This window comes from Catharus ustulatus, chromosome 26 (genome assembly GCF_009819885.2).
Source record: "Catharus ustulatus isolate bCatUst1 chromosome 26, bCatUst1.pri.v2, whole genome shotgun sequence".
In the NCBI taxonomy this organism is placed as follows: domain Eukaryota; kingdom Metazoa; phylum Chordata; class Aves; order Passeriformes; family Turdidae; genus Catharus; species Catharus ustulatus.
This window is the reverse complement of record NC_046246.1, coordinates 4,449,541-4,464,882: the sequence shown is the minus strand read 5'-3', so window position 1 is coordinate 4,464,882 and position 15,342 is coordinate 4,449,541. Positions and strand designations below refer to the sequence as shown.

The window sequence follows — 15,342 nt, the reverse complement described above, 5'->3', positions numbered from 1 at the left end:
TGCTTAAAGGAGAAATAATAGCCTGTGCCCTACTCCAGGGTCACAACCCCACAGCCATCAGCTCTCAGGGACTGTGTTGCTGTTCAGTCCCACCTAAAACCCCAACACCAGGACTAGGATGCTGCTTTGGCCTTGATAATATTCTCCTTTTTAACATCAGCCTCTGCATTCTGGTGTTTAAAGCCTAAATCAGATTTTTAGGTTTGTGAGGTGTCTTTCAAGGTGATGAGATCTTGCCATCATTCAAGAATTTTTTCAGCTAGGGGTTGCAGGGAAGACAGTCCTGTGGAGTGGAGCAGAGCTTGGAGCAGCTCCCAAGCAGCCAAAGCAGTGGTGGGCACTGTGCATCCCTTCCAGCCATTTCTGGGGGCTGCTCAGGACCCCCAGTGTTCCTCAGAGCCACCACCAGCACCTCCAAACCCAGCTGGAAATATGGCAAAAACTCCTCCCTGGCAAAACCAGGCCCTTGGAAAGCTCCTGCCACTTCCCTGGCTTTGAAATCTGACCCAGAGCCTGACTCTCTCCCTGTCTGCTCCCATTATTAATAAACTTTGAAGGGCTCCCTTCTGTCCTTAATGAGATTAGTGTTATTTTCATGCATTGCTGCAGGGCAAAGGACTGAAAAAGTGGCTGATCTGTAAACTAAAGGGTGCTAATCTATAGAGGGTGGGTCCCCCATTCTCATGGCCTCGGGGGCTGGGTGAGAGTAATCAATTAAAAGAGGGGATTAGAGGTGCCATGGTCACCTACTTTATTGAGGTCACCCTGACACCCTCCCAGCGCAGGGGCCGGCCGTGGGCACACGCGGGTCCAGCTCGGTCATTGAGGCTCTTAGAATTAAAAAAGCCTTAATCACCAGCCCCTGTTCATGCTCTAGACCCAAAGGAGCAGTAGGGAAAATCTGTTGTTAATATATTAATGGGCACAATTTGCTTAGCGGGTCTGTCTGGGCTTTGTAAATTAATGCTAATTTAAAGCACAACCTCGCTGTCTTGTTGTCTTTTTTTTTTTTTTTTTAACTTTTATCAAGTGCCCTCTTTTTGCCAGGAACTTGAGGAGGAAAAAATACTCGACCTGGCCAAAGAGGGAGTTGCTTTTGCTGCGGTTTCAGAGATGTTTTAAAGGCAGATTGCAGACTGAGTGTATCCAAACACAGCTCCAGTGGCCATAATTGTGGAGAGAAGAGATTTTCTCTCTGAGGATTTCCTTTCCAGAAATGCCTTGGGCAGCTCTGGGCAGGAATTGAGAATTGAGTTGCTGCCCCTGTGCCCCATTACCTGTTGGTTAAAAACCAGCTGCACTGTGCATGTTGTACTCCTGGATTTCTGTGCTTCCCTTTGGATCACAAATCTGTGCCTGAAAATGGCCCAAAGCCCTGACCTGCCCCTGGCCCGTCTTTAGCGAGAGAAAAGAGCAGTTTGCCGCAGGATTCAGGCACTGACAGTAATTAAAAGCCTCTTTGCAGTGAGCAGGAGCCTCAGAGCATCCAGCGAGGACTGCAGCGCACCTGAGCCCTGGGGATGCAGCACACCCCTCACCTGTCCTCTAATGTCCTTCTCCTGGGATGTCCCAGCCACCCGTGGGACACCCAGGGCATCTCCCAACCCTGGGCACAGCCAAGCCATGCCCCAACAGCACGGTGGGTGTGGGAAGCAGGGCAGGGCCTCGGTGCCAGTCAGGGGTGTCACCGTTGTCACAGCTCGGTGGCACTGCGCTGACGCTCATTCTCCCTGAGCCGGTGGCACTTGTCGCTGCCACCGTGACACATCCCCCGACACCCACGGGGTCCCAGCAGGACCCTCCACGCATCTCTCCTCGCTTCCACGTGAGAAGGGGATGTCAGTTTGGTTTTCTCCCCAGCCCCGTTGCTGTCTGGGTGATGGTTCTGGAGTGTTAAAGGGATTAGCAGCCGGCTGCTGAGCCCGGCACAACGCCGGGCTCGGGCTCATAACACAGAGACTGTGAAAAAATAATTGCCTTAATTTCAACTTTAGAAGAGAAAACTTATGCTGTGGGGGAGACAGCTTCTTTTCTGGGTGCTGGGGGAATGTCAGGCCCAGAGGAAGGATGTGGATGATAAATTGAGGATGTGCTAGAAGTCAAGACTGTCCTGGATGCCACCAGCTTTTGGAGGTGTGGGGGACAAAGAGGTGTTGGTGTCCTCAGTCACTGGTCCTGGTGGCTGTAAGATTGCTGGTTTTATACGGGGGCTTGTGGCTCACCTGATCCCTGTCCCAGAAGGGAGATTTCCCCTGTACAGAGCCACATTGGGAATGTGGGCACCTGCTCCTGGCACGGAGCTGAGCTGGGAGCTTGGAGGCAGCACCATTAGGGAAAAGCAGCTGGTCCAGTGACTGATGGCACAGCCCTGGAAGGCCTCGGGCTGGACAGTTTAGGAGCTGTCATTTGCTATGAACACTTTCTGGAATTTTGTGTAAGAACGAGAGGAATAAAGGATTTCTTTGGACTGGAGATACCACTGGAGACACAGAGGCTCTTGCTCCACCCTCAGCATCTCTACTGGGCCCAACATCAATCAGCTCCCAACATCCCACCTCCTCCCCAGGACCGGCGCTGCTCCTTGGGATGAGGGACGGGGTGAGGACGGTGCCTCCCCCCGCTCCTCCTGCGCCAGCCCCTGCAGGGACGGATACCCCGGAGGGCTCTGGTGGGCTGGGAAGGGGGAACAGCCCTCGGCACCCCCCAGCCCTGCCGCTAAACCCCGGCGTTGGCAGTGGGTTTAATCCGCAGCCCCGCTCCGGGCCGCATTGCCATGGGCGATGCTGGATTAGGGACCGGACGCCGCACGCCTTTGTCCTCCCTTTGTGCAGCATTTTGCTCGCCTCTGCCTTAAACCTTGTAACCATTTTGCTGCCTTTTAAAACCGGCTTGAATAGGGGGTGGGATGCAGAGGGGTGCGGGGGAGAGGGGCCGAGGCTTTGAGGTTGAAGAGAGGCATTCAGGCTGCAGCTGCCCCGTCTCAGCACATTCCCCGTGACCCCCACGGGCACCGCCGCGGCCACCGAGCAGCATTGGCAACGCGGCCGCTCCGGGACAATCCACCTGCTTGCTCGGGACAAGCACTTTCATGCCTATTGGGATTAGAGATTTTAAGTGTCGTTCCAAATTGTGCGGATAAACAGTCTTGTGAAAACTTGTTATCGTGGGGAAACGGCCCCGCCGCCACCCTCCGTCCCTGGCCTTTTGTTCGGGCAATTTTTATTGCCGGATTGGATTTGATGAGGTTTAAGGTTTATTCTTAGGACTCCATTGAAGAGCTGATCCTTTGTCTCCCGCCGTGGAGCGTGAAGAATATGAAACGTAGGCAAAAATAAATCTGCTTTTCACACGTATTAGCCCCTGGTACACACGGGGACCACCAAACGCAGCTGAGAGCAGCAGCACCCCCAGCTCTCTGCCCAGGCCCCCGGCTCAACCAGGTCACTCTGGTCTCCACACCCTCTCCCCAATTTCCATTGTCCCCTCTGGGCAGGGACAGACCTGGGTGGTCACCGCTGACCTTCTCCCAGCGCAGTCCCTGCTGCAGGAGCCACCCAGGGCTGCTCTGGAGATACAGATTTAGGAAGGTGTCGGGTCTGTAAAGAGCCCAATGGTGGTGAGGGGAGCATCCCTCCCTGCCCACCCCACAAAACCCCAGCCCCACAGGCAGGTCAGTCCCTTAATCGCTTCATTTATCACCGGTGACTTCGGGAGAGATTAATCAGCAAGGTAATTCCTGAGGAAAGGTTGCTCCAGAGGCTGCTTTCATTTCAGAGGAGCTCGCTGCAAATTTCACCCTTTACTGCAGAAACCTGCTCCGACAGGCTCCAGCAGCCCCGGGATGAGCCCCTGCCTCGGGCTCCATCCCCACCTTGTCCCCTGCTGCCGAGCACCGGGTAAGGCTCGTGCCCCAGCTTTGAGCTGGTGGCTCCTGAGCAGCCTCCAGGGCAGTTTTGGCACCAGGAGCCAGCAGCAGGCGTCTGGCACGAGCCGAGAGGCTGAGTTTCTGGAAAGTCTGGAGCTGGAGGCAGAAAATCATGCAAAACTTGGTGCATTGAGCTGGTTCCAAGCAAAGAAAAAAACAAAAAACAAAACCCCAAAGCCAGGGCATGGAAAACTTGCTCAGAGCTGAAGCAGAGCAGGGCTGGCCTGAAGGTGTTTGTCTGGTTTTAATCCACACCTCTCCTGGTGGCTTCTAATCCCTGGAGATCTCTGCACCAACTTCTCCATCTGCCAGGTCCTGCAGCTGGGAGCTGCCACAGCCTCGTCCCCCACTCCCAAGGAAGGTGCAGGGATGCAGCCTCCTCTGACAGGGCTTGGAAAGAGCTGGCAAATGAGCAGGATGGCACAAGAGCTTGCCATTCCAAGAATTTAGGATGCTTGGAGATGGATATCCACTGTCTGGGTGGTTGTCCCACTATGATATATCATGGAAGGGGAGGCAGAGGAGGAGCTTGGCTGGGATGCCCACACTGGTGGCATGTCCTCAGGACATTTATTGTCCCTCTGTCCCACCAGGCAGCCCTGGGCAGGGTCCACATCAGCCTGTCCCCCATCCACCACATCGTTTCCTGCTTTGCATCTAGTGAGGATGATTCCCCAGATACCCAGGGATGTTGCAGCTCCTCCTGTTTGGATAAAATATCAGTAATTACACGCATGCCTAATTTGAATTATTTCCACAGTGCAATCCTGGTGCTTTGGACCCCACTGAGAAATGTGGCAGGAGACTCTTTCTCAACAAGACGATGCTGGGTGGTGGCACTTCTGTTTCTGGCCTGGGTGACAGTGGTGGCCATCAGGTGACCCCCATGGGGTGCAAACAGCGCAATTCCCAGCACACAGGGAGGGTCTTTCCCTCTTAGGCACATTCTCAAATGTACAAAAGACGAGTGGAGAGGGAGTTTGACATCTGCTCTCAGACCTGCCATGGGTGTGCCCATGTTGAGGGTTAATTGCTGTTTGGGGGAGTTAATTGCTGTGCCATGGCCTCGTTGGCTGCCACAGAGCTGACAGATGCTTTCCCAGCCGCCCAAACTCCTGTCAGAAACTGTGGGGGCTGGTGGAGAAGGTTTCCTGGGTGAGTTTCCTTGGCCCAGACTGAGTAAAATGTCAAATTTGATTCGTGTCATGGTTTCCTTCTGGCCCCGCAGTTCATGAGTGCAGAACTGGGGCTGGCTGGGGAACAAGAGCTGGTTCATCAACTGTTCAAGGTTTTAAAACTTGGTTTTCTTCCAGCATGCAACCAAACTGAGTCCTTCAGACAAGTTTTCCATGGCGAGCTGCCTGCATGTCCCTAAGGAGCTGGGGGCAGAGCAGGAATCTCCCACAGCAGGCAGAAGTTTTTGGGGTGCGTATCTCAGCCAATGAGCATCTCCAGCCCCTCTGTTCCTTCTCCCTGTTCCTGCCACACTGATCCCTGCTCTGGCAGGTCCCCTGCCCACACTGCTGGGGCACATTCTGTCTGCATGGAGGGTTTCCCTCGGTGCAGGGGTCTCTGCAGCCCCTCACAGCCCCTCGCTGTCACATTGCGTTATTTGCTTCATGAGAAGTGACTGATGAACCCTCTCCTGCCGTTCCCCTGTCTGCAAAATTCCCAGTGCCCCCCCAGCATTGCCAGGGCACCAGAGGGAGATGCTGGAAAGGGAAACCCAGACCTCAGCACCCATTGCTGCCTCCCACACACCAGCAGCTGCAGTGGGTGGCTCCAGGATCGGAGAGGGGGATTATTTTGGGGGTTAGGAAGTGACACTCAGGTGGGATTCATGCCCTGATGCCCTCCTAAGCATCCCCCCACCCAGGTTCCTGCCCATTCCTGGATTTGTGGGCAAGGGTCCAGGCAGGACCGGGGCACAGCAGCTCCCCCCTCCACGTTTCCTCCAATTCTTAATTCGTTCTCCATCATTTTTGTCTCCCCCTCCTCCCCCTCTCTGTCTCAGCTGCCTGATGAATGAAGGATGGGTTTTTAAGCCTTTTTTGCCCCAAGGCCTGCAGCTCTGGCTCGGCTGCTATCGCTGGGATAAATGCAGCTTTTGGGCCCGGAGCAGCATCCGTCGGAGCCGCGGCCCCCCGCGCCGGGTTATCAATCCCCGCTCAGCATCGCCAGAGCTGGGCTGGGTCCTCTCCACTGGGAGCCCTTTTCCTACCCTCTGGCCACAAGAAAGACCAGTCTGACTTAATTCTGCACAGTATCAACACCAAACAGACTCAGCCCAGCACTACCAGCTCTCCTAATTCGGCTTTGTATTCCTCGTTTTTTCATGAATTTTTAAAAAGTTTCCATTTCTCCCGGGTTTTCAGCGGGTTTGATGGGTGTGTGTGTGCCCCATTGCTGGCTCTGCCCTCCTGGAGCAAACAAAGGAGACAGAAAGTCAGCTTGGATCTCCTCATCCTGGGAAGTTTTTGGATGGCTTGAGAAACCAAGTGTGGCACAAGTGAGGAGATGAAAGGGCTGGCGTGGGGATGGGATCCAGAGCACAGGTCCTGGTGCCACTGCTCCCTCTGGCACCACTCAAACATGAAAATACAGATGGTGCCACTTGCAGGGCAGCGCTGGAGACTTGGGGGAAGGAGGCTTTGGGAATGAAAACAAAATGACCCAAGGCCTCAATGGATTTAAAAAACCCAAATGCATTTATTTGGTTGTTTCACTTGTTGTTTGGTGTGAAAAGCAGCCTCCATCCATGACTGGGAGCTGGAAGCTGCCTTCTCCCTCTGGCCCTGTCCAGAGCAAAGAAATGAAGCCAGGACAGAGGAAATTGAGATTCCAAGATGGAAAACATAGACAGAGTCTGTGAATGCAGCCAGGCAAGCACTTCAGTTTAAATCCAAGCATAGACAAGTGGGAAGCCTCACTCTATCACACTGACATGAACTTTTGTCCACTCCCAGTGGTCCACTTGGACACCAGTCTGGCCATCCCAGAGGCTGAAAACCTGGGCCTAGTCTGCATGCCAGAGGTTCCTGTCTGCAGAGGTTGGCACTGGTGACACTGCAGTCCCAGCTATGTCACAGCCCATCTTTCACAGCCCCCAGCTCCATCCCAATGTGCAGCAGCCTGTGGGGAATGGTGTCCCCCCATCCTGGCCAAGAGGAGCCAGCAGTTCCCCCAGTGAGCCCTGGGGCTGCACAGGGGTTTGTGGGCTGTGCATGGAAGAACCTTGGGGTTTAGCCCTCAGTCAAACCCTGGTGGACAGGCCGTGTGTAACACATTCAGATTATTATTGTCTTGAAGGAATAAAATGCAGCATTGGGGTTTTTGGGGTTCAACCCGATGCTTCCAGGGCTCCAGATATTCCAGTGCTGATGCTGAAAAGCAGGAAGGCATTCCCTCCAGCGAGACAGCCACTACATCACACGGGACTGCACGAGGAAATAATGATTGTACGGCTGGCCTTGGGGCGCTCTTTGCAGCTCGATTGGGCCTCCCTGGCAGAAGAATAACCGAGAGTTTATTGCCTCTCTTCCAGTGATCTTTACTCCCACTGTTTTCTCAGGGAGGCCTGGATCCCCACACCTCATCTGAAGAGCCATGGGCTGCTGGTGGGCTCTGAGTTGGTTCCTGGGCACTGAGGTGCTGGTTCCTGGGATGGGGCTCTGCTCTCACAGGGGAAATTCTTCCTCACCTCTGTCTAAGCAGACAGTGATGTTTGGGATCCCTTTCCCCTCCTCCTGCAGATGCAGGGAGTTCTTGGAGCAGCACCAGCACCCGGAGCACCCAACTATCCCAACGGACAGCATCCATGTGCTCACATCCTTCACACCACATCCCCTTCCCCAGCACCAAAACACCCAGTGTACCCATGTCTTGGTGCTGCACCTGAGCAAAGCCCCTGCAAGGGGTCCAGGAGCCCATTTCTGACTTAAATCCCATCTGCCTGGGCAGGAGAAAGGGAAAAATAAACCCTTCATGCCAAAAGCTGGTGATTCCTAGCTCCTGGTGCTGTTTACAGAGGGCAAAGGTGAGGTGGTGGCAGGTGATTTTTCCCCCCTTTCCCTGGCCCTGCTGCAAACAGCCCGATTGTTACGATTCCTCTGTCATTAAAATGTAAATGAAAACAGACACAAAAACAATCTGAATTTCCAGCCGAGTTGCTCTTGCTTAATATTCTACCCCGAAGGGGGATGTGCGGAAGCAACAACATTTCAAAGGGAATCATTAAAGAAGGGAGGCTCAAACTGCGTTTCCATCAGATACCAGGCACTCGAGGTCCCGCCCATCCCAACGCCGCTGGAAAGGACGAGCAGGAAAGGGTCCTGGCAAATGAACCATCCAAGCCAGGGTGAGGAGGATGCTCACACTGAGCTGGGCTGTGCTGGTCACATCCCAGCGTGGTCCAGTTCTGGCTGTGGATGGGCATGGTGCTCCCCATGTTGATGTTTTCAGCTGCAGTGATCAGGCTGGGGTGATACACAGATTTTAACACATTTCAAGGTTTTAGAAATACCCTGGAAGGGTGTCAGGGTTTGCAATGTGTCCTGATGCCTCAGCAGTGCAAGGTGGGAGAAAGATCCTGGTATTCCAAATCCAGCCTCCCACCTTGTCCACCCTGAGCTCTGGCACTGGTGCTGCTCTGCTCTTTCAAGCAGGAGGTGTCTGTATTTCTTCTTTATTTATTCTTCCAGTGTGAGGCAGTTAACATGAAATATAAAACATCAAGGAGTGGAATAGCCTGAAAAATCCTGTTCTGTCCCAGTGGATGCTGCTGGAACAGGGAGGGATGCACCAAGGCTCAGGGCCACACTTGAACTCCCAGAATTTGCCAACCCTCCAGTTCCCACTGGTCAGTGCCACTTACCCTGCAGGGAAAAGGAGCCTGGATGGACACAGAGGATCTCTGTGGAGAGACTGAGCAGCAGGACAGAGCACCCCTCTCCCCAGCACCCTCCTGGACCTCCCAGTGACTCCCAGCACTGTGCTCCCAGCACTGTGGCACATATGGATCCTCTAAGGGCTGAGCTCATCTCACTCCTCCATGCCCCAGGGAGCAGCCTGGGGAGGATGGTGATGGTGGGACATGGGTGCCCAGGGGGGTGGGACCCCTCCCAACAGTGGGTGCTGCCTGGATGTGACATTTGGGATGAGGTGAGCAGCTCTGGCTGTGCTCATCTTCCCAGCTGAGAGCAAGGAAAGCCCTTTTCCCACTGCAAACCAAACATGTGGGATCTGGAAGTCTTCGAGACACAATAAACAAGGGATCCTGGGATGCTTTAAGTGTGTCCCATTCTGGATCTCTGGATAATGGCCTGAATTATTAATTTTCTTTTGTACTTTCATTGCATCAGTTACCACATCATTCGATTTTATTTTTAAAGACTTTTTTTAAGCCTGCAAAATACTGGAAAGGGTTAGAGTGGATTCCAATTACAAGGTAAAATATTTCCCTCCAAAGCTTCCTAATACTTGATTTTGGTTTAATGCCATTATTTTAACTTTCAAAGCAAGGCAACGTTTGCCAAACCTCGCTTTGTGCAGTAAAACCAGCCCAGCGTCACAGGGATTTGATATAATAGTAATAATAAACTTTCAGAGGAGGCCTTAAAACCAGAGGGGCCGTGGGCCAGGCATGGAAATTCAGGCTTGGATGCCGTGGGGTCCATACCTCAGATCCCCCCATGCTGGACTCCAGGTTTCTGTTGGTACCAATGGCTGGATCCAGATCCTGCTGGTGGCATTCCCACAACCTGGGGGTGTTTGGGGCTGGAGCATCTGCCCTGAGAGCCAAGTGAATCCCTCTGTGAGGTGAGAATTCAGCCCCTTTGGAGGCTTGGCAATCCTTGAGGTTGGGGAAATCCCTGGCATGAGTCTTGGGTCAGATCCCTGTCCCAGCCCCGTGCTGGTCCTGCCTGTGGCATCCATCCCACCTGAACTGCACCCAGTGGGAGCTGAGCACGGGATCCAGGGTCAGAATGTCCTGGGGATGGGGTCCTGCCTCCCCAAGCTGGCCTGGGCTCAACCCTGGAGCCTTTTGTGTCTTTATTGTTTTTCCCCCCTGCAATTGGTCAGGTTTTTAATTAATTCCCAAATCTCATTTGGGGCACGGGAGCTGGGGGTGGAAAAGCTCTGTCTGAAGTTGATTTTGCAAATCAGTTCTGGCCATCTCCAGCCAGGTCCTGGGGCAGGAGCATCGGGCTCCCAATAAGCAGGGAGGAAGCCTCTTGTTGCCAGAGCAGATCCACCTCTTTGATGTGCTCCCGCAGTTATTCTTTCATTTCTTGAGCAAATAATCTGGATTTTCACAATATTTACCTTGGAAATAATTATTTGTGTAAAGCATTTGACCAAGATAAACAGAGAATCTCTTAGTCTCGCTGCAGGGCTGGGAGGGCTCATGTTGCCCCAAACCTGCTGGAGCATGGGCTCCATGGAAAGTGGATGAGGTGAGAAAAGGGGTCAGAGAGGAGCACCCCACATCCTGTGGAACCCCCCAGGGCTTGGACAAACCTTCCAGCAGCCCTGGCTGAGCATGGAAAAATGTGGCTGCTCTGCCCTTCATGCCTTGCTGTGTCTGTACATGGATCCCTGAATTGCATCCCTGCATTCCCACAGACTCAGAGGCTGGAAAGAAGCAGGAAGGGGTGGGGGGAAAGGTGAGAGAGGGTTCAAAGGGCTGCTCCAGCCTCGGTTTTTCATCTCTAGTTAATCTCTGTGAAGCCTGAGGCAAAGTCACCTTTGGGTCAACACTCAGGTGTTGTTATCTGCCACCCCCATCACCCAGAGCTGCCCCCAGCCCTCCCCACGAGCAGGACCGCGGGGCAGGGTGCCAGGAATTCGGGAATCCGGTCCCCCCGGTTCCAGTCACGTTCTCCTGGGGCAGAAGGTAAATCCTGCACTGAGACTGCACCGCAGCACCGGCTCCCTGCTGTCCCATGGCAGAGAGGGGAGGAGCAACACACAACGGGGTTTAAAAAAACTTTAAAATTGAGCCTGGATGAACTTCCCACCACTGGCACAGCAGTGCTGGCCCAGCAGACCAGCATGCCCAGGGATGCAGGGAGGGGAGGAAGGTGCCAAGAGCTGTGCCAAGAGCTGTGCCCTCGCCCTGCCTTTCACCCACAGTCCTGTGGGCTGCAGCCCTGCTCCCAGCCGGCAGGTTTGGGAAGGGAAAGAAAGGAACAAATCCAGCTAGGGCTCGGCTCCTTCAGCTCCAAGGCTTTTATTAAGATGTGCAACATGCCCACGATCACGATACGACACAGGCAGCAGGCGCTGGACACGAGCAAGCTGAAGGGAGGTGAGGGCAGCATGAGCCTTGTGGGAAGCTGCCAGAATCCTCCAGGGCTGGCACAGGTTGCTTTGAGCTGAGTGCACCCTTTGCCACCAAAACGTCCTGTTTGGAAGAGGATTTCTGTGGATCTCCTCACTTCACCCACTGGCAGCAGCCCCAGGGGAGCAGAGCCTGGCTGTGCCCATGTGGGGTGGGAGGAGGCTGGTGCTGCCCCTGGCCCATGGGTCAATAGTTGTTATCCACAGTCCAGGAGTATCTGGTGGGTGGTGGGTGCCAGGATCTCACCAGGCTGCCAGATTCTGCTGTTCCCTGGGGTCCTGGTGAAGTGGCTCCTCTGAGCAGTTTGGCTGGGAGGAACACGGCAGCTCTGGAATCCCTCATCACCCTCCTTTGCTGATGAGAAATGGAATCAGTGCCCAGCTTTGCTTGGCAACCAGGGCAGGACAGGGAGTGCAGACCCCTCTGGCTGAGCCCTCACTGCCCACTGCTGCTCCTCCACATCAGCACTTAAATGGAATCTGTGTCCTATGGATACACAGCAAAGCACAGCAAACACACAGCAGCTCCTTTTCCATCTCTAGTTAAGACAATTGTTCTTTGGGTTCTGTGTACAGCTCTTGCTGGATAAAATGCAATCCAAAAAAAAAATTCTCTTTTCTCTCAAATGATAAATTAATATAAACACCAACACCACAAGTTCATGAGAAGCTTTGGGATCATGCAGTGAGTGAGAGCATCGCCCACAGCAGACAGACGTGCACACACACACAGACCTACATTAACTTTTCCCTAATACTGACATTAAAAACATATATTGGTGTTGGATCACTTGACTTAAATTTTCAGCATTCTGAGGTCACTTTTCAGAATGACTTTTTTTCTCTCACAGCCCAGGACACCTCACTCTCACCAACATTTACCAGGGGCTGGGCTGTGGCTGCAGGGACACAGCGGTGCAGGTGGGATGTGGGGATGAAGCACATGCTGGAATGCTTTGCCCAGGGAGGTTTAGAAGCTCCACTGCCCTGCAGTTCCAGCACAGCAATTCTGGCACTGGTGGCTAAGGCTCAACACTGGCACTGTGGCTAAGCCAGGCTCAACAATGGACTAGAGGTTTAAAGGTTTAAAGAACAGTCTGGTCACCTTGGGCTCAGCAAACCCCAAGGTCCTGAGGTTGAGCCACCCCAGTGCCATCCCAGACCTGGGTGCAGGACAACACAAATTCCAGTGCAGAGGGATAATGGAGATGAACGCTTTGGGGACTCTTGGCTGCGTTGGAGAGAGATGGGAAGGGCAGGGTGGGCCCCAGGAGCCTGGTGAGCACTTGGCACAGGATGGAGACGCCACCATCCAACGCCACACCATCCAGAGGGTGAGGGCTGGGCTGCACTGGTGGCACCTCAGGGGCCAGGAGTGGCTGCAGCAGCGATGCAGGCTGGGCCCTGCTGCATGCAGCGGATGAGCTCCTTGCGATTATCCAGGATGGTGTCGAAACTCTCCTGCAACCGGTTCTGCTGGTCCACAACTTTCTGCTGCAGGCCGTGGATCCAGCGCAGCAGGGCCAGCGCCGGTACATCACCAGCTGGATGTGGTGCTTCTCCTTCTCCTGCTCCTTGAAGCGCTCCTTGTCCTGGAGGTGCTGCACAGCCTCTGCCAGCACTGGGAACAGGGTGCCCAGCTCAGGCTCAGCCGGTCCAGCCTCAGGGGGGGCTCCTGGCTCGGGGGGGCAGAGGCAGGAGGGTCCCAGGTGGTGCTGCAGGTGCTGTCGGGGCTGTCGATGCTGAGGGAGCTGCTGGCGTAGCCGTTGTCCTCTGCAGGGGAGCTCGGGGCTTTGACACATCCCCCGGCCGCCTCCTCGGCGCAGCTTTGTCCCCCTGCCCCGCTGACCTCCGCTCCCTCGGGGGGGCTGCGCTCCCCCTGCTCGGGGTGCATGTCGCCCAGGCCCGGGGCGGTGTCCCTAAGCCGGCCCTGGACCATCTGTCTCTGCATTAATAACAGCAGATTATCAGACGGATTTGTGGTGTTTTCGCTCCGGCTGGAGCCCTCCTCCGGCGGGGACCCCGGCGCTGGCTGGCTCCAGTTCTCATTGCTGTCACACACCTCTCCCACGAAGTTGGAGTTGGAGTCCGGCCCATGTCCCGCCCCTGGGATGGCCGTGCCCGACGCTGGCCCTCCCCGGAATGGGGCGTTTGCCGGGCAGACAGCAAACATCTCGTGGTGTCCTGCCTGCAAAAGAGACACGGAGCTGTGACACACCTGTGGGCACCTGGGCTGGCACAGCCTGAGCTCAGGACAGCTACAGTGGGGAAAAACAGGCTCTTAACTTTATTTACCTCTTTAAAGGTACTGCACATATCATGGGGTCAGCGTTCCTGGGTGTTTGCCTGCTGCTCTCAGCATGTCCCCAGGCAACATCATGCAATCATGGAATGGACGAGACCTTAAAGCTCCTTTTGTTCCACCCCTTGCCATAGGCAGGGATGCTATCCTTCCAAGGGCATCTTCCCACCTGATGCAGAAGCTCAAGGAGCCACCTCCCATCCATCTGTCTTCCCTGAGAGCTCCAGTCCAAGCCTACATTCCTGCAGCATCCCTTGGGTGATGCCAAAGGGCATCACGGGGCACAGGCACGCAGCTGCACACGCTGCTGGCAGCATTTGGGCTATGACTGATGCAATTAATTCCATGCTGGTAAAGGTGTGCTTGGAAGGTGATGCTTTCCCAACAGCAATAAATGTCATTCAGCAGCTGAGACTGCCTGGGCTCCTCTGCTGTTGCTCTGCCACCAGCCCTGCATGGGAATGGGGTGCTGGCCTCCACCTGCACCCAAACTGCTGACCCCATGGCCTTCCTTCTCTGCAGGACTGGGAACAGACCGGCCCAGAAAAGAAAAGGTTATCCCCGCCTTCCTTGCCAGGTCACTGGCAGCGAGAGGCGCTTTCCAAGCTCTCTCCTTCAAGGACGCGCTGGCAGCAATGGCAGGGAGGAACCCATCGGGTGTCCCGGTCCGACCCCAGCCAGCAGCGGGGCAGCAGGAGGGGTACAGGAGCCCAGAGGCCTAGAACCCCGGGATCCCCACCCCGCATTGATGTCTGCTCAGTCCAGCTCTGGGTGACACCCCCAAAAACCCGCTGAACCCCACAGAGGAGCCGCACCCCTGGGAGCGCTGCCCCGCGGCCGCAGGGCCAGGCTGCTCTGCCAGGGGGATGCGCGGACACGGGGGAGCCGAGCCGGGGAGCATCCCTGCCCTGCAGAACCTCCGCAGAGCCCTGGCGGAGCCTCCCGAGCCCCAGCCCCGGGCGGGATCCCCGCAGAGCCCCCTGAACCCGCACCCCGGCCAGGGGCCCCCGGGAGCCGCGACCCCCGGGAGGCTCCGCTCCGCCCTGCCCCCGCCCGCCCGGCCCCGAGCACTCACCGCCCGCTCAGCCCCGCTCCGGCCCCGCTCCAGCCCCGCTCCGGCCCCGCTCCAGCCCCGCTCCCGGGCCGGGCTCCGTGCGCCGCCGCCGCCGCGGGTGGGAGCGGGAGCGGAAGCGGCCCCGCGTGGGGAGGTGTCACGGCAGCACTTCCGACGGCGCCGGCGGGGCTGCTGCAGGGGGACGGGGATGATGGGGAGGGCAGGGATGCTGGAAGGGGGGACAGGGATGTTGGGGGGGACAGGGATGTTGGGGGGGACTAGGATGTGAGGGATCAGGGATGCTGGGGGGACAAGGATGCTGGAAGGGGGACAAGGATGCTGGGGAGGGCAGGGATACTGGGGAGGGCAGGGATGGGGTCAGGGATGCTGGGGGGGACAGGGATGCTGGGGAGGGCAGGGATGTGAGGGTCAGGGATGCTGGGGAGGGCAGGGATGCTGGGGAGGCAGGGATGCTGGGGAGGCAGGGATGCTGGGGGGGACAGGGATGCTGGGGAGGGCAGGGATGCTGGGGAGGCAGGGATGCTGGGGGAACAAGGATGCTGGGGGGGACAGGGATGCTGGGTGGGACAAGGATGTGGGGAACAAGGATGCTGGGGGGACAAGGATGCTTGGACAGGACAGGGATGTGGCGGGTCAGGATGCTGGGGGGACAGGGATGCTGGAGGGGGTCAGGGATGCTGTGGAGGAGAAGGATGCTGG

At 55.8% G+C, this 15,342-nt stretch overlaps 1 protein-coding gene across 1 annotated transcript; it reads right to left on the bottom strand.

The window, feature by feature from the left end:
• Positions 1 to 12,314: 12,314 nt before the first annotated feature.
• Positions 12,315 to 14,678, bottom strand: LOC117007490 (UPF0500 protein C1orf216-like). The gene is given in 4 exon segments (XM_033080709.1): positions 12,315 to 12,792; positions 12,795 to 12,939; positions 12,942 to 13,454; positions 14,644 to 14,678. Coding segments are annotated over 3 exon segments (807 nt in total). The 5' UTR covers positions 13,440 to 13,454; positions 14,644 to 14,678; the 3' UTR covers positions 12,315 to 12,628.
• Positions 14,679 to 15,342: the final 664 nt, after the last annotated feature.